Below are 19729 nucleotides of genomic sequence, written 5' to 3' on the forward strand. Positions count from 1 at the left end.
AGCAGAAAAGTTAGCCCAGCAAAACAAAAAGCTAAAAATGGCCTAAGTTGTTCTGGACTGAAGTCAAGAGACATTCACATGGAAAGGGTGATCAGGAAAACATGGCAGTCAAGGCTTTACCCTGATTAGGAGAGCTTGGGAACTTCCGAGAATCAAGCTGATCTTGGTGTCTCATGTCTAAATTCTCTAGACAGGTATTTCAATAAACAGGCATGTGGCCTGACTAAATGATTGTTCATCCTGTCCACAAGCCTTAATTTCTGAGCTGTTGGGCTGCACGTCTGTCCATGGGTGTGCTCCTAGGCTGCCCCGTCCATCAGCTACCAATCTGCATAACTGGTGAACTCTTAATTAGGTCAGTAATTGGCATTCCCCAAAACTGACTTCTTTGACTGCTTATCTCTGTGCAAACTAAAGTAGCTCCAACAAGTTGCTTTAAGCCATAATACTGCTTTTAAGTCCCACATCATCTGACTTGCCTATGCCCAGTTCTGATGCAGACACAGCTGCCTAGTGAGTCAGAAAGCAGTCATCAGGGTACTCAGTCTGAAAAACAAGGCAGGAGTTTATTTTAAAGGTTTTTTTTTTTTTTTTTTTTTTTTTTTTTTTTTTTTTATTCTCCCCTGGCATTTTCTTGTCTTGAAATACTTTAACCTTTTGTTCCCTCTGAGGAGAAATGTGTTTTGTTTTTTTGGTGGGAGAGGGGATGGGATGGGAGTTACTGGAAAAATAAATTCCATCTTCAAGGCGCCTATCAAGTAACTTTAGAACAGCCTGCCCACCTGTTGTGGGTGTTTCCAAATTTTATTTGGCATGCTTTGCTATGCAACTTCTTGCACTTTTATTACTGAAAATCTTATTCTAGTTTAGTTTATTAGGAACACCAAGATTCAAGATGCTACACAGTACATCAGCTTATATAGAACACAAACTCAGATTCTGGGTAGATATCTTGAACATCAAGATCATTTGATCAGATATATTGCAACTTATATAGTAGGTCTTTACATTATGTGACCAGTGATTATAAATGATTATATGATTATATGATTATTTTTTATAACCAGAATAGTATCTTTCATGTTTTTAAATTAGAAGCGTATGAGTATCCACACCAGGTGGATCTGAAATTATGAAACATCTCAACACATGAATTATAGCACACACTAACACTTTGCTGCTAGTGTGCGGGCAGAAATCATTTTGGTCTTTCTCGAGTGAAAGCATGCAAAATGCCACCATTCAAAAAAGACTAGCCAAAACACTGATGTTTTTAGCAAAAGGAACAGTCCTAGAGAATTACAAAGATTATGCACATATAATCTTCAAATTTCAGCAGAAGGATTATTATCTTAAATGACACTGGACAACTTTTCACATTATATACATTATAGTACCAACAGAAGATGTACTTAATAAGAAAATTGCTGGGTAAAATTCTGAAGTTTGAGATGTTCAAGTACCGTTTGGCCTCAAATCAACATTTTTTTCTTTATTGTAAGAAATGGTATAATTTCTTTTCCTGAGGATAATCACATAGTTTCTGTTCATTTCTACCCTGAAAATACCTAGTTCTGGAAGGAGAGATTCTTTTCTGCGTATGAATTCTTTAAATAAGCTACAGTGAGTTATAAATGCTGAGTGCAATTAAAGAGTTTCAACAAAGTAAATAATAAATTGCTTAGCTATGAAATGGAGTAGAATACCTTTAGAAAGATGGAAATCCCTTTTTATTTTCTTCTAGTAAAGTTGCCTCTTGCAAGAAGCTTCCAGTGACAGCAAGCCTGGTGGGAGATGGGCACCCTGGTGCCCCCCACAGAAGGGAATGTGCAGCCACTGTCTCCTACCACACTATGCTCAGCTCTGGCTCACCTTCCTTCATGTTCTCCCATGGCAGAGGTTTTTCCCTTGCCTTGACTTTGAGAAACTGCATAAATACAATAAATTTAGATCTGGTGGCAAAGAGGAGCCTCTTTCCTATTGCCCAAAAACACAAACTTCCAGACTCCATCCATGGAATCCACCACCCATCCAGCCACTCACTCACACTCCTTCCCTACATAGAGAACACAGCTGTTTCTGAAAATGCTCCAGGGTCCCTGTCCATCAGCTCTTGTCATCTTTGATGCTACACAGTCATACTGTTCCTCCCACTGCTCCTTTACCAAGTGCCGAGGTGCCTCTGCCAAAGATCACCTCTGAGGATGAGGCCACCCCCAGAAAGAAGCACCAAATATTCCCCACAGCCCAACCAAATGTGAACATTGTTCATATGCTCCAATGCACTGCTGGTAATTTATCTGTCATGCACCAGGGACCTAGCCCTACAATGCTAGGTCATTGCAATGCTGTGCAATACTAGTTGTGTAATACCTGGAACATTTCCAATGTGCTCTTCATAACCAATCTAACAGTAAAAACTGAAATTTGGACGGAAGAAGCATTAAAATTGAGACAATAAATAATAATAATAATTAAAAAAATACCTGCAAAAAATGCAGAGGGAAAATGGTGTCACCAAAATAAATAAATAAATAGACCAACCAAGCAGAACTCTATAGAATCCCCACTTCTCAAGACAATTGGGTATTTAAAGCAGAAATTTAGATAAAATTCTCCAGACAAAATAGCATATGATAAGGTTAATTAAATAAATTAAATACTACTGTAATGGATAAGCACTTGTATTGTCTGTTAAAGTTTTTAATCTCTTAATGTTTTTCATTTCGCAAGCTTGAAGCTCATTTCATGCCCTAGAATTTCTAATATGTTATGAAATGCAACAATAACTCTAAAAGTCATTTGATAAAATATTGGAGCATGATCAATCAAGTTACAAATAATATATGACACATTTTACCATAGGAAAGAAGCTTTTTTTTTTTTTTTCTTTTTTTTTTGTCCTCTTTTAATATCATGAATACAGATGTAAATATAAATAGAAATTTAATTTATTCATACACTTTAGGGGAAAAAAAGACTATTCACTACAATATTCACTTATGAAATGCCTATTTTTTTCTCCTTCATACTAGTTCCAAAATTTAGGTCGCCATATATTCATGAATGTTTCTAATCTCTTTTTATGTTCAGGGAATGAAATAGGCTTCAAATTTGTATGTCATAAGTATGGAATGTATTCCCTGATATTTGGTTGTGGGGAATCCTTCCTGTGTTACAAAGTAACTTACACAGCAGCTGTGATCAAGATGTCTGTAAATTTTCCTTTTCTGTGCTGTTTACCTGTTCAGAATCTCTTACTGTTTTTTTTGGTCTGAGCCAAAAAACAATCAAAATAGTAAGATTTGTATGTGTAGTGTTTGGGGGGGGGGGGGAGGTGATGAGTGTCTTGTGGGGGTTTTGTGGCAATTTTTCAAGATTCTGGGAGACAAAATAGTGGAAAATTAAAAAAAGATTTGCAAGACTCCAGATGCAACTATCTGGGTCAGTTCTGTCTACTTAGGATACGTTTGCAATGAATCAACACAATAATTTTGACATGAATCATCTCTAGTTTTTAAGAGACTGATGAGCTACCTGGGGAATGCATGCTCATTCTCAAAAGATTACAAAATCTAGCACAATCTGCATAGATCATCTGAATACAGGAATATAAGTTATAAAATGCATCATTTTGTATTTATCAATTTAAAAAAAAAAAATGCACTGACTTCACAGCTCTGTGTATTGAGTTGTAAATTAGTGAAGTTTTTAGACCATGGTTCTCAATCAGTAAAACTGCTGTTGACTTGTTTGAGCCATTTCTGTGACTAGCCCTTTGTTATGGACCACAGAGAGGCAAAACTTTGGATTTGGAAAACAGTGACAAGAAGAGATGGGATGGGAAGTGGGTAAACCAGGAATAAACACCAACTTTCCTCTACCAACTTTTCAGAATTCAGAGAAGAATGTTAATATTAAAACCAGAATCTCTATTTCACTGAATATGGTACATCTTTGGAGTCCAGGTGTTGTCAAAAGCTGAAGGAATATGCAATGTGTTGCTCTGTGTCTCCACTTCAGATCTCAGTATTTTTTAAGCTTTTTTACCTTTCAAACTGAGCAAACACTGACTCTTACCATAATGTAGTGAGGAAGGAAAATTGGAAAATTGTTAATGAAATGCTTCTTAGAGGATTTGGATTTTTTTTTTTTTCCTCTGCTAGAAACTAGGTGTAGTGATTGCATACAGATCTGTATTTACTTCAGTGCTACATTACTGTAACTGAAATTAGAATCTGGACTGAGATATTTGGTCTGTAGTTCTGAACTAGTAGGTGTGCAAATAGGTTGTAAAATGTTGATATCTGTCATATCCAATAGTTCTGCTCCAGTGAAGCACATTCCTACATTAATTCCCTCCACAGACATCTTGTGGTGCTAACATTATCCTACTAAAAATGTCTTGGACCTTATGCCAACTGGCATTAGAGAAGCTAACATTTTGTTTTCCCAGATGAAGAGGGGAGCACTCACTACATTATTTTCCTTGGCTATTTTGGGCAACAATTCTCTGAATTGTTCCATTGCTCATGTAAGTAACTGACCTAGTTTTGTTTTTCTGAATCACACCTATGTGAGATACCAAAGCTACTGCAACAGAGTGAAAACAACACCAAATTTTATCAATTTCTTCATTTAAATAAGAAACAAAATGTGAAAGTGGCATCCTAATTTAAAACACTCTTAATATTGGTTCATACATTTCAATTTTGCTTATGTATGTCATAGTTGAAATAGATATGAGCTATGAAGAGTTTTGGTAAATCTGTTTCATTAAATTCAGAAGAACAATTCGATTTATCTCAGATGTATCACTAAGCCTTCACCTGATCTTTGTAACTCACAAACACACACACAAAATAATCTGTAATTTCCTTAAAAACAAGAATGCCATATTGTCTTGAGCATCGCAACCTCACTTGTAAAATGAAATATCATGTTTTATGCCAGATTAGGACTTGTACATGAACTGGAGAAGATCAAGGTGGCAACTGAGGTGATTTTTTTTTTTTTTTCATTGTCATCCTTTCTTTTAATTCAAGATAATTATAATACACAAGCATGATTTTATTGATGATACTCTGGTTAGTTTGCCATTGCTCTGTTGATATATGAAAAATAATGTTTAAAACATATCACATAATATTTATTGTTAACAAAAATTACACAAGTATTTCATACAAGTAATTATTGCAATCATATTTGGCTTTCCCAAATATTTTGACTTTTAGAAAGAGGTCTACAACATAGATTTCCTTCAATATAGGAGAAACTAAAAAACTGGAGTGAAATCCAGTATCCTGATTAAAATTCTGTTTGTGTAATTGCAGTAATAAAAGCAGTAAGAAAATTATAGTTGTGCTTAGATTCATCATTATTCATGTCCACTTCTTCTCTTCTTCTGTTGTCATTCTCTGAATTGTTAAACAGCTGTAAATTTTCACCTCAGAGAGAGCAGCACAGTAGTGATAGGGAAAAAGTAGAGACAATGGATTTTTATGGTTTGTGTAAAGCTGCTTATAATTTTTAGCGTGATTAAGAAGCTGAATTAAATGTCTAGATGATACCATAACCTTTACACATCAAAATTTGTGAAAAAAACTACTTCCACCTTGGCCCTCAGAACTCTGTCAGACTCATCAAAACATTCCCAAAGGACTGTTCAATGTGCAAAATTTTTGTTATACTGGTGGTGCTTGGAAGGTGCTTGTATGTCTTTGTTAGGAGACAATAGTCTCCAGATAGAATGGAAAGAAATCTCAGTATATCTCAATATCTGCATAGTATATTGAGATAATAATCTCAGTAGTATATTGAATGCTGTTTTCACAAAGTCATTCAAAAACCAGTGTAGGATGGACTCAACCATAAACTCATGGCTTCATCCTCATTTAATCCATTATGTGGACGGGTATTGAATGGATTTTAGCCATTAACATGTTACAATGGAGGAGAAATTTCAGTGTAGTTTTCAGCTTTGTTTTCCCTTTATTTATTTTTTTTCCTAACCAAAATGTGTTTAGTTAAGCCTCTGTTCTACAAATTTGGTGAAGAATTTATTCTAATGAGTAAATTCTGGGATTCTGATGGTATGCAACATGGGCCAAGTAGAGATCTATTTATTTAGTTAGTTAGTTAGTTAGTTAGTTAGTTAGTTATTTTCCCCCTTTGGTTTGTTGTTTAATGAAATGTCATTGGTATATTTCAATAAATGTATTTGTACGAAGTCTGCTTTTAATTTCAGGAGATCCTAACTCCAGCTTCATCAGGCTTATCTTCGTGCTATTGCTGGATCTTTAATTCTTCTTTTGTTAGTCTCTTAAGAGTCTGTATAACTTTTAACAGGAATCTGGCTGAGCCAAAAAGGAAATCATCTCAATAATGCTGCATGCCAGTGCTTTGTGTACATCTCATTATCGCAATATGCTAAGTCAGTCAGAGGCTATGCATGATATTGAAAACACAAGAGGAAGTCCTTATGAAAGTAAAACTGTTCTTCGTAGTAGAAGACTGGTAGTTCAAAATCCTCCAGATGTCTGAGGGTTGATCAAAAATACAACAGCACTAGATATGCAGTTACTTACGGGACTGCTCTTTATCTCAATGTCATATTGATTTATTCTAAATATTTTGTCAAAAGTTCTGCGTAAAATTGGGGGGGAAAGTGGGATTGGGATTACTTTCATCACTGTTAGAGCAAACAATTCAAAGCCTTACTGTCAAAAAGAGTACATATACTTGTGTTTTCCTCATCTTCATTTTTTAAACTGCTAACACCGTCATTCATTCTGAACACTCAGATTAGAAGGAGTAAAAATACCATTTTTTCAAAAGACCTTCTGAAAACTTCATAGGAAAAGAGGAAGCCTTGCATTTATACTTGTAATCCCTTACCTCCTAACAACACTCATCTGCTGGAGAGGGAGAAGTGTTGTAACATCTGGTTCAGTGTGGTAAGTTTTCATCTTCTGTTGGGAGGGCTGATGTCATGTAAGGAAGTCAGGGGAGCAGACTAACTATTGTAAATGAGAGGCAGCAGCGGTACTTATCCTGGGAGCTGGGACTTGTGGACCAGTTGAATGACTGCCTGCAGCCCCCATGTGTTGATTCTGGCCCATTAACCATCCTATTAATCTTCAAAAATCTTTAAAGTGTGAGTGTTTGAGAGAGTGAATATAGGTGAGAATTTGCAGGTGTCATTCACATAGTACAGCCATCTTCCCCTGTATTTTCAAAAAACAGTTCTCTCAGTCTATTAAAAAACAGAAGGAAACTCTTTCTACCACCATTTACCCTGTCTGAAATTTCTGAGAGTATCAGGCTTTTTAATATTTTGCAAGACTGCAGTATAGATGTTAAGGAACAGAAAATAAACTTATAAGAATCAGAAGAATATTTGTTTTGGAAAGTTTATATGCTTCATTCAACCCACATCCTTTAACTTTAAGTTTTTGAGTGTCACCACAATATATACTGCTGCATGAGTCATCTCAGTCCTGTATCAACCAACATTTCAATTCTCTGCAATATTCTATTCTTTTGGGAAGGAACAGAGCATGACAACTGGGCAATTTTAGGCAATTCAAAGGTTATACTATGCTTGACACCTGACTTCACTTTAGTAACACCTGCCTGAAGAATAATTAGCAGGCCACTTTTAAAGAAAGAACTTCCATACAGCACAGATGGCATTTTTCATACCAGACAGGCAACGATGTATGTTGGAAGTAAGCCAAACTGTCTGCAAAAACTGTGAGAAATTCAAGACAGACATCTGAGTGAAAGGAAAGTTTTACCTTCCTCAACACCCCTACACACACACCCCCCTCCAACATTCAAGAACATCTGTTCAAACCTACCTCTGTATAATGTGCTTTATTTTTCTTATCTACTAATGCTACAAATTATAGCAGAAGGAAAGCAGCATAGCAAGTTTCTTCTATATTGGTTATGAAACCGATGATTTAATAACATAATGTGATGACTTGCCAGCTATAGAAATCCAGCATTATATGACTCTTGTCAGAATCAAGAACAAAATTTTCTTAACTGGCTAGTAATATGGGGTCCTCAACTCACATTTCCATAAAGTGGTCCTAATTTCCAATGTGTACTCAAAACTTCATTGAAATCAGGATACTGTGTGTCATAACGGAGGCACAAAGTCAACAGTCACTTTGGAAATTATTGGCTAATGTCTTAATCCTGGACTGCCCACTGATTTGTATGAACTTTTGTGTATACTTTGGGTTAAATCCAAATTCCTGTGAAATCCATCGTAATCTTTCCATTGCCATCTATAGGCTTTAGATGAGGTCCTTTGCTTTATTGGAAGAGTTTTTACTTCTTTCTTGCAAAAATATTCTAAATAAAAAGAATCCCGAGAACTCCATAATATTCAGTCTTCAGAATCAAATACCTTATACTAGTTTTAGAAAAGTAACAAATCTATGCTGCATTTATTATCAGTTATAAATTTAAAACCTGTGAATTTCTCTGCAATTCCAAATAGGTATATGCATGAGAATCATAGAAATACATATTCAAAATTATTTACAATATGTCTTAATTACATTTTTTTTCTCTCCTGTTAGTTTTTACTCTCTTAAATGCATTTCTGTGGTGGATGCATAAAAATTTTCTAAGGTCACTTTTCAAGACAATTTTTTAATTTGAGAAAATGCCCATTTCAGTATTTTTTCAGCTGTGCATGTGACTTTCTTGCCAAATAATGCAGTAAGCATTCAGAATAGGCATATTTCTAAAAAAAATCAGTCCATAAGCAAAAATAAGTAGCATATACAATGTCTCTATATTCAATATAGTGATACTACAGATAAGAATATGTCTCTAAATACTAAACCACTTTCATTGATATTGGCAATGTTTGTTGCTTCATATGGTTTTGCAGTTGAGACAAACATGCACACTCTTACAACATGAAAGATATAATATTTTCATGTGATTATAAGACAAGAAAATTCCTAATGAAATCAGTTGTTGTGAAGTTTACTTGATGGATGAGTGTATCTGAAATTTGTTGCTCATGAATGTAAAATAACTTTTTCCAAGGTTCCTCATAATGGATGTTAAATTTGCAAAATCTATAAATACAATACAAACAGCAGAAAGTATTTATGGTCAAATTTTGTCTCTCTCTTGAGTGTAGACTAAAAATTACATTTTGTTAGACATCACAACTTAATATTTAAATTCAAGTACATAACCTTAATAGATTTAAACTTAATAGGTAAAAAATGTGTATAGTAACGATATTTCTGCACAAAAAAAAAAAAAAAAAAAAAAAAAAAACCATACAAAACCATTTATAGAAAGAACAGGGGTGTGCTTTACTCCAGGCAAGGCAACAAGTCTTCTGAACAGAACTAATTCTGTCTTTATTATTATTTAATGTCCTGGATCATGTTTTTCTATCTTATTTCAACTATATTTTTCATGTGTGGTTTGAAGAACTGCGTATTTGCTCTTTTGTGTGAATTGTCTGTCAACAAAAGGATTCAGGGTCTCAGGAGTCATCACAGAAATCCATCAAGGACCAAATAAGCCAGGCAAAAAAAGAGAGAGACAGAGACAGACAGAGAGAGAAGAATTATGAAGTTCTCAGAGCACAATTTGTAGGACACTGAAACTAATCCCAAAAAGCTTGTTGAGACATAAGGTGACCAGTACAAATTATTTAAGTCTCTTATAATTTTCCCAGTAAAAATATTTTGAAATTTACCCTTCTTCTGTAGACAGACTCTTTGTAGACAGACTCTCCAAAGAGAGCTCTCCAAAGAGACTCTCCAAAGAGACTCTCCAAAGAGAGTCTGTCTACAGAAAAGCACTGAAAACTAAAGGAACTATTATTACTTCCAACTATGACTATTATTTAATGAGCTCTTCATTTCCAACACTTCGCAGGGTCTTCTATAGTTGTTGATACTAACCAAGTTTAATGCCCAGATGATTTTTTCCAACTGAATGGAAGCAATGTTTCATTAGATTTCCACAGATAGGACTAGTGACAGTTCAGATGCCAGGAAAAGGATAATGTCTAACATGCATTGGACATGTCTTGCATGCAAAGTTTGGGCAGAAATAACAAATAACTGTGAATTCAGAAACTTCTAATACATTTGGAGTTTGTACAGATGACTGCGATAATGCATATAATGTGTCTGTGGTAATATGTCAGATTGTGCCGTATGGAGGCCCTGAATAACTGCCAGAGGCCTTAAATTACATAGAAATTGACTCCTATACCGAAGCTTTCAGCTGTAACTTACATAAAAAACTACGGATTTTAAATAAAAATTGATAGAAATACATAAAAACAAATGAGCTCTAGTAAATTCTTATCAATCTGAGGCAATCATGTTCATCAGCCCTATGCCACCAGTTATTACAGGCTATCAGGTACATTATCTTTTTTGAGTCAATATAAACATTAGTTTGTGTACAGAATTCTTCCTTTCAATCCAAAAATGTTGCATAATAATATTAAATTACAGTACATCATTGATTAAATATTACTCTTTCAAATTTCTCGAGTCTTGCAGCTGATCCTAAATACTGCATGTAAGCTATTAAATACAAGTGACATAGACTTAAATACAAGAGACATAAACTGACTAAAGCCAGAAAATTCTAAGCGAAGGCTCAAGCTGACTTTTTGTCCCTACCTTATATAACTGTGTTTCCTCATAGCTATTAAGAGTGCATGTCCTAACCTTGTTTCTTTCTTTATTTGTATAAATAATATTATTGCAACAGTCAGAGTCTTCATTTAAGAAAGCCAGATAAATAAACTACCTTGAAGTGTGGTCTGTGGTGGAAGGACATAAGTATAGATTCACTCTTTAAGCTCCATTTTTGACTATTTTGGATCTGATGAAAATAAATAAATAAATAAATAAAGGTTTAGGAAAAGTATTTAATGAAAATTTAATTAAGTATTTAATGAAAATCCCAAACTATGTGATTAAATATGTGATATTATAATGTGATATAATATCCCATTATGTGATTAAATAAATCATACTAGCTCACAATGGTGTTATTTTAACCACACCTCTTGAAGAGCTATTGCCAAAATAAACCTGAGAACAATGAAGCCATAGTAAACAATAAGACAAAATGAAAAGTCAACAGACATAAAGGAAGAGAAGGAAACCCTACAAATACTGTATAGACTTGTATCTCCAAGGCAGGAGAAAAAAAAATTCCAATCATCTAACATGTTGAAAATTAAACTGTTAAACATTACTCTCTTTTTGCAGTCAGATTTTCTGTGTTTGTATATAGTCTATCTCTGGCTTGGTGATATGCTGACAATAAAGCATCAAAGAGCAGTGGGCTCCGGTAGACAAAGTAACAAAGTTCATAAAGGATAAGACACAAATGTGATTAGCCACTCCGTACTATCAGAAACATGTATATTATCAGGAATATATATATATCTGTATTATCAGAAAAATATATAAGTATATATCTATATCTATGTTATCAGGAAAAGATGTAAAACAAATTAGGTTTCATACCACTTAGTTCTGCCACCAAGTGCCTGCACAACCTTGGGGAAATCACAAACTTAGTGTTTGACTGTGTCCATCTGTTAAATGGTATACTCTTAGCCATACCGTATGACTAGATTGGTAGAAGAACCCTCAGTTACTCTGTAGGCAGACAAAAAACATTAAATATAAAACAAAACTTCAAGTTTTGTCTTTATCCATAATTTTTCTCAGCAATAAAATTATGCTAAAATTTTGATACAAAATCATATGTTACAACATCTGGTTGATCCCAGAGGCTTCCATAAGCTAGTTTTTGAGTAATTGGAGTGTTCAGAACAAGCCCGATCATCTGCACTGATGAGTCCTAAGCAGACCTGCTACCCACAAACCAGTTTTAAAGAGCAGGGGGTTCATTGCTGCTCTGTGTGGCTTGAACATGAGCTAGCTGAAATCTGGAAGAAGCATGTCTGGACTTCTGTGAGGCTGTGCTTGTAAGTAAATTCCTCCAAGACCATGGTAGAAAGCTCACTGTGCTTAGACTTTATAGCTTCAACCTCTGTCAGTGTGCAATCTCTACACCATATTGCACTTTGCAATGGTGTGCCCACAAAACAGTTGTTTAAAGCCACTGGAGGTCTTTAAATAATCTACATCCAGTTAGCGCCTTACAGCCACATTCAAAGTCTTAACTGCTTTTAGAACATGGAAGATGATCAGTTTTGTTAGTCTCCTTTTCCCCCCAGTCCCTCCACCCCTCCACCCCAAAATATAATGTCACATGTCAGTGTTCTGTTTGAGACTTATCTAAAAAAAAAATCTAATCAAAAATTCTCCTCACACTTTAAATTCATTTGCATATTTCTTTCCCTTCTCTCAGTTTTTTAAATCCTAACATATTCATCTAATCTAAGAAAATGGGGGGGAAAAAAGTCCTTACTTCTCAAATGGAAAAACTTCTTCCTGGTAATGAGATCATTATATTTCATGTTTGCCCTCATCATACATATAGGCTGCCTACCCATTGTGAGTATCCTGATCAAATCATGATGCCACTCACACCTTAGGCTAGGAAGACATTTTAGGTAATGTAAATAAAGCACATCCATTTGTTCTGTGAAGTGTCACCTCAAACTTGCCCAAACACTTTTCAGGTTCCGTCTTAAACTGCATATGAAAGACAACTACAATTGATTCTGTAAGCCTGAAAAGGTACTTTTGGCAACTACAGTATATGAAAGCTAATAATATTCTTTTACCTCTTTACTAGCTAAATGAGTCACATAGAATTTGACTAAGTCTCTGTTGTCAAAATGGGTAGTATTTCAAAATTCAAAATTATTTTTTTCAACTTTTTATTATATATATATATTTTTTTCATTTTGAAATTTAGCCATATTTCACTTAGCAGGGAGAAAAACTAGTCAAGAATAAAAACTTTTAGTGTGGATCACTTTTTTTTTTTTTTCCAACTTTGATAATCACCAGCACCACTCAAAAAAACTTTCCCATCCAGCCATCAAATTAAAAATACCAAATATTCACAAGCAATTGGCTTATTTCTCTACCCTGCTCACATTCTAAGCAATTTTGTATGAGAAAGGCATTTGAAAAAGAACAGAAAAACAAAAGCAAAACTCCGTAACTGCTGGATTCAATAAAATGCTCTGAAGTCTTTAAAGAAATGAATTACCCATTGCTTGGATATTTTAAACTAAAATGATCATGACAACAGTTAATGTGCAAGAAAGATCAAGCCTACAGTGGAAAGGATTTGGAGAACAGACTCAGAGCTCCTGATCATGTTTAACTTTTATGATGTCCTACTGCTCCTCATTGCAGATCTTCAGTGAATGCTCACAATGACATGCACATTTCTTTCTTGCTCTTTCTTTCACCCTGCTCCTTCTACCACAGAACCCAGTCACCTCCTACTTTTAGTGTGTTTTTTTTTTTTTTGAACAACTTTATTAAACAAAGGTGTGATCATGTAAGTTTCCTTATACTTATTCCTTTTTAATCAATTTCAACAAGATCCAACAAGTTAACCCTTTATATTTGTTTTAGATCTGGAAAAATGTTTGAACAGAGTCTTATTGGTTTTGGCTGAAGATGTCATTAACTGCATAGATGCCTTTTTCCTGCTAAATGAAAGAGTTTTGCAAATGGATCACGTGGAAGGTTTATACAAGATTAAAAACTTAAATTTGAAAATGTAACATTGTGTTGTCCACAGATGAAACTCCAAAAGACCCAAGAAAGGCAGAACTCCGTAGGACTTTTGCAAAAACTGTTTTAAGTTTCCTATGAAATCATTGTAGAGAGTCAAGAATTATTTAAAAAGGATTATTTATTAAACATTTTTCTTTACAAAGTACAATCAATGGTTTGCATTAAATTTTGGGTTTTGGTGTTTGCCTGTATGTACACAAAAGCTTATAACAGAAAATATGTCTTGATTTAACATGTGGGACACAATGCTGAGTTACTTTCATATTTTGATTCCTACCAACATGAGCAGTTGATAATAACTTTCAGCTTATTTGCTGTTTTTTTTTTGTTGTTTTTTTTTTTTTTTTTTTAAACTGAAGATGAAGCAACAACATTTCTGCAGAGTATCAGTACTTATCAATGTACTCAGTGATGACAAAGTAGAAATGAATAATCTTTTAGGGGTGGTTCCACTGAGCATGAGTGGAACTTGAAAATTTTCTGGCAGGTTACTGGACTATTCTTATGATCCTAAAAGTCATTTTTGCAGTTATAAGATAAGAAGAATTGAGGAGCTAGGTAAGTTTAATAATACCCTATTAGCAGCAGTTGATAGTAAATGCAACATAACGTTTGTTTTGTCTGTCATACAAGGACGTGTCCTAGCAGACACTATTGTATTGTTCTCTACTTGAACAAAAGTATCTGCATATGTTGTATGTCTTTGGAGAAACAAAACAAAAATAAAGAGACAAAAAGCCATTTATTGTCATGAGTGACTATTGCCATCAGCTAACATGAATGCATTGCTAAAATTAGTGAAGACAGGAAAATGCTGTAAGGTAAATATATACAGAGTTAAAATACATTTCTTATCCACTAGATAGTGATTTTGTGGCACTGTGGTTTTCAGAATATAACGTCTGTTGAGAGCAATGTAATTTTCAGTGCAAGCTAAAGCAAAAATACCTGCCCGCTGTCATGAACATGACAAACAAATCTGGAATGTTCAAAGTTCTTCTTCCACTTCTCCATACGTGAGGCACCTTTAAGACACGGCACTTACTGTAAACCATCTAAAAATCAAGAAAAGCAGACACAATAAGCCTGAATCTTCCATAACAACTCTAAAAATCACTGCCAGAGTCACTTGCATACGTAAACGATGCCTGTGTAAGGCTTGCCAGCAAAGCATCTTTCCTGAGAACGGAGCTGGGACACTCTCTGTATATCATAAGTGTGCATGCTCAGAGCTGTGATCGCTGTCGTGGCTGTCGTCGTTCGCTAGTGAGTCCCCCGTGTGCTGGAGACCAGCTGCCCCAATGCCAGAGAGCTCGGAGGGGAGCAGTGTGCCCTTTTTCACATTCACCAGTTCCTTTTCCCGGGCTGCTGCCCCTTGCTGGCCCCCTTTTACCCGCTTCCACTTCATCCGTCTGTTCTGGAACCAAACTTTTACCTTTGTGGAAGAAAAACAAAACAAGAAAATAGAAATTGAGTCACTGGTTGATAATGATCTTCCTAGATATAGTACAACACTGTCTGTTCGGTAAAAAACACAGCAAGAGCTCCTTGACAAGTGAAAGATCAAGTTTGGGATGTTATGTGAGTGCTAGGGATGTGAGGGTAATGACCACAGTGGATGGAAAAGGCTGCAGGACCAGCTGCACCATCACTGCTGTTTTGCACTCCACAGAAAGACCTCAGAACCCTTTAGAAACCATTGGAGAGTTAACACGCTCTTGAAGAATGCATTAATTCTGCAGGTAGAGATGTGGAATAAATTCAGATGAGAATGGAAAAGAAATTCAGGGCATGAAAGATTAAAAATATATCTGCACATTTGAAGTCATATTTAACCCTGAGATTTTACTCCAGCTGAAACTCATTTGCCCTCCTCTCCTTCTCTGTATAGAAAAATATGGGAAAATAATAATAATAATAATAAAATTTTGCACAGTTCCAAAGTACCAAAAGTACCAGCACTGCAAACCACAAAGACTTTTTTCAATAGCCAAAAGAAAAAAAAAAAAAAAAAAAAAAGAAGGATGTGCATAGCATCTGTCAAATATATTAGACCATATTAGATCAGACTAGATGCTGATTTCAAATCATCTTAAAATGCTGTCACTGAAAACACTATTTGTGAATGAGGAGAAAATTGGGGGTTGATCCTTTTAGAGTTAATGTTAAAAAAAATAATGCATGTATGTCTGCAGCTCTTAAAAGGAAGGTTCCACAATAAAAAATAAACAATATCTGCAACTTTTCCCTTGGAAAGAAAGCAAGTAAGCTTGCAGTGTCGGTGTATCCTCTGCTGTGTATAGCAGAATGTGTTTCAGAGTTTTAAAAGAAACAGCAAGGATCAGTCACAGCAGGATATATTGTACAACATGAGTAATAGAGCCACAAAAATGCTGTTTTGCTGAATCTGTCTTATACATCCCGGAAACATCCCAGTGTTTAACCTTTAACATCACTTTGAATTTTACATTAAAACTTTATTACAATTGAATTGATAGTTGACTTCACTATTTATATGTACACATGTGGGAAGGAAGAGAGGTGATAGATAGATAGACTATATTTATTTATAGTCTGTGTTCCTGTTAAAGCCAATGCAAGCTGTTAAAGCCAATCACTTGGGAACAGAGCAAAATGATTCCAGGTTAGTTAAGAGCCTTAATGCCTATCACATCCTTTCCGTTAGTCATCTCAGTAGTACCAAAGCATCTGGTTTGTACAGTGAAATGAGTGTAAAGGGGAAGGTACTGGCTGCTGTGATGTTGGGAATTTTGGGTCTCTTGGGTCACATATCAGAGATGTCTGTTGAAACTGTTTTCAAAAGGGTGCAACATTAGTACAGAATTGGCAGTTCTCTGGGGGAATTTAAGATGTCAGTTTGTTTATTTATTAAGACAATGAAGTTTCTCTCGTAAAAGCCAAAACTACACTGTTGCAAGAAAAGGTAGTAAATGCAACTGCAGGCACAATGCAAACACCAAAAATCAATAGACTTTGAATTCAGCCTGGTACCACAGAATACTATCACTCTTCTTCTGACAAAAGGGCCTATAAACTTGTATTCAATAAAAAGAAATTACAGGGTTGGAGAGATGTTTTAAAGATGTAAGCAATTCTCAGAATGTTTTTATGTCCTTAAACAAAAACAAAATGATGATACATACAAGGAATGTATCATTAAAAACAAACAAACAAACAAACAAAAACTTTCAATGCATAACCTGAATTCCACCCATTTTAACTTTAACTGCAATATCCACTATAAATAAGAGCCACCATCCATATGCGTCTATTTCTTTTTTGGCTACTTAAGAAACTGAAGCTTATAATTTTAATAAATTATTATTTTTTTCCTGTTATATATACATATATATTTATAATGTGGACCACTTTACAAAATTGCAGCACAGAGAAGTCTCTCTCCTTCAACATTAAAATCAGGAGAACTGAGTGGCACCAGCTTCCAATGAGCTTCCAGGCAATGAGACAGGCAGGGGAGTACCTCTTATCACCTACCTAACTGGTGAAAAATTAAAAAAAAAAAAAAAAAAAAAGCTTTAATTCTTTTTTGTTGTTACTGACTTCAAATAATTTGCAACTGATTTACCTAAAGAATGTCAAACAAACAAACGAACAAAAAATTATTAATTGATATGCCAAAGATTATTTTCAAAGGATAGAAATTAATTATATTTAAGTTTACTATTAATAATGTTGTGAGTTTATTTTTATGTAACTGAAGGGAATACTTTAGGTATTCTTTATATATATATATATTCCTTATGTCCTCCATTTTAAAATACTGAAATCCACTTTTGACCAGATCCAAAGTACATTAATGTCAGTGGGAGTTTTCCCATTGAGTTCAATGAACTCTAGATGAGGTCCTAAATGCCCAAGTGCTAATAATATGAGACAAGTCCTTCACTTGTTATTTCCTCTGAAGATCAAATTCAGATATAGGAATTCTGAACTTCCTTTGGAGCTGAAGAGTCAATTATGGCGGGTAGAGTAGTTACTGATATGTGATCCATCTATTTTTTGTAATGGAAAGGAAGTGAAGCAAACTGTGTGAATGAAGTGATAATTTATTTGAAGTAATGGAAAACTGTGTTTTTCAATTGCCCAGATCATTTGAAACTTACAGGTGTTGCACAAAACATGCATCAGAACAAAAAATCCTCAGAAAGAAAGGTTGTTGGGGGGAGGGAGAAGGAAGAGAGAGAGCGAGAAAGAGAGGAGTGTTTGTGGGGAGAATGTGAATGAAAGAAAAATAATGAAATTTATATATGAGTGAGAGAGGGAAAGACTGGGTAATGAAGTGAACTTCAAAAATTCTTGAACACTTTTTCTAGTGAAAAAAATAGTTTGTCCCACTTTTGAGAAAAAAAAAAAAAAAGTCCTTTTAAAGCAATTTATATATCTACTGTGACAAACATCACACTGTAGGAGCTGTTTTATTCTGTTTTAGTTAGCTCCAGCAGGAGCCCAAGGTGTCAGGATCTGATTGCCTATTATTTATTAAAATGCACTCCCTCTTCTCTACCCTCTTAGCACAGCTTAACTGTATAGAGCAAGCATATGTATAGATGTATACATGGAAAACAAAGGAAGTGAAGGGAAATGAATAATATTAAAGATGATGGTAGCATTAACAGCTGTTTCTAAATCAGCACTTACGAGCCAGTCTATTGAGCACATCTGCTTACTGGCACGAAAACACAGCTTCTTTTCCCTTAGTCAACAAGTTGTTTAGCATCTGCATCTCCACATCTGATGATTAGACTGTTATTTAAGATACAAGTAAAATTTCACATTACGGGTCTCCTGATGTACAAAAGAAATGTTTTTGCTGTGAACAATTTTCTTAAGGAATTTTTTTAAGGTCTGAAGGAATCATGGGACAAGATTCAAAAGAAGAGAGCTGATATTGTTGATGTCTACATTACTAAAATTATCAATATATACTTAGGATATACAGGTCTTTAGTAGGCTTAAGAGCCACACTATATGCTGTCTTGCCCATGTATCTTCAATATAACTTCATTACATGGATGGCCATCAGTATATCAATTTGGTTCCAAATGAGCATATCACCTCAAATTCTGATTTAATACTCCTTTAGTGGAGCCCTTTAGTCACATTAAAATTAAGAATAGTTGCCATGCTCTGTAGAATATTTCCTCTTGATGTGGGATTTTAGCATTCTACACTTATAGAGAAAAGCTAAACAGATATTTTCTACCATAAATGGTTATTTCTTAATGAAGACATTCTTGTCTGACAAAGGAAAGAATGACTGAATTCAAACATAACTACCACAGTTGCAATATGTTTTCTTTTTTTTTCTTTCAATAAATATAAATTGCTCTTTCAAAATGCTCTTTTCTAAAATCTTATCTAAAATTAAGTTTTCTATTCCAGATTTTAGTGGTATGAGTCCCAAACAAGATTAAAATTTAAGGCATTGATACCTCACAAACCTGAAAAATTAGAAACAAGAGGACTACACCACTCAAGACTGTTATTTTGCTATAAGGGATACATATTTCTAAGCATGAGCCTTTGAAGTCAGTATTCCAAATTCCATCTGTTCCACTTAAATGATGTGTCAAGAGGACCAAATCACTAAATCTTTTAAGTGTCCTGCCCCACATCAGCCATTGTCCTTTTTCTTTTATTGTTATTTTTTTAATCTACCAATTGACTTTCTTCTAATGCAGGTAAACATAACAAAAATAATTCTGATTTTTAATAAATGAAAAGTTTACTTCTGAACTTCCTTTGGCTTTGAAAATGTTCCTGTTATATTTAGATAGTACATTTATGCTGCCAAGTTTTAAAGAAAGTAAGATTCCTGAACTTTACAGAAATCACTGGTGCTATACAGCTGAAAATTACCTTCTTCATACATAGAGAGACAGCATTTTCATAACAATTTACTCAATACACTTATACAATCAAGTAGGAATAGAAAA

General features: G+C 34.7%; 1 protein-coding gene across 1 annotated transcript in view; it reads right to left on the reverse strand.

Moving 5' to 3' along the window:
• Positions 1 to 13851: 13851 nt before the first annotated feature.
• The window catches only part of MEOX2 (mesenchyme homeobox 2), a 54486-nt gene continuing 48608 nt past the window's right edge, over positions 13852 to 19729 (reverse strand). Inside the window, exon 3 of the mRNA XM_068674090.1 lies at positions 13852 to 15186. Coding sequence (XP_068530191.1) covers positions 14962 to 15186 — 225 coding nt within the window. The 3' untranslated portion in view covers positions 13852 to 14961. The remainder of the gene's footprint in view (positions 15187 to 19729) is intronic.

This window comes from Anas acuta, chromosome 2, assembly GCF_963932015.1.
Source record: "Anas acuta chromosome 2, bAnaAcu1.1, whole genome shotgun sequence".
NCBI lineage: Eukaryota > Metazoa > Chordata > Aves > Anseriformes > Anatidae > Anas > Anas acuta.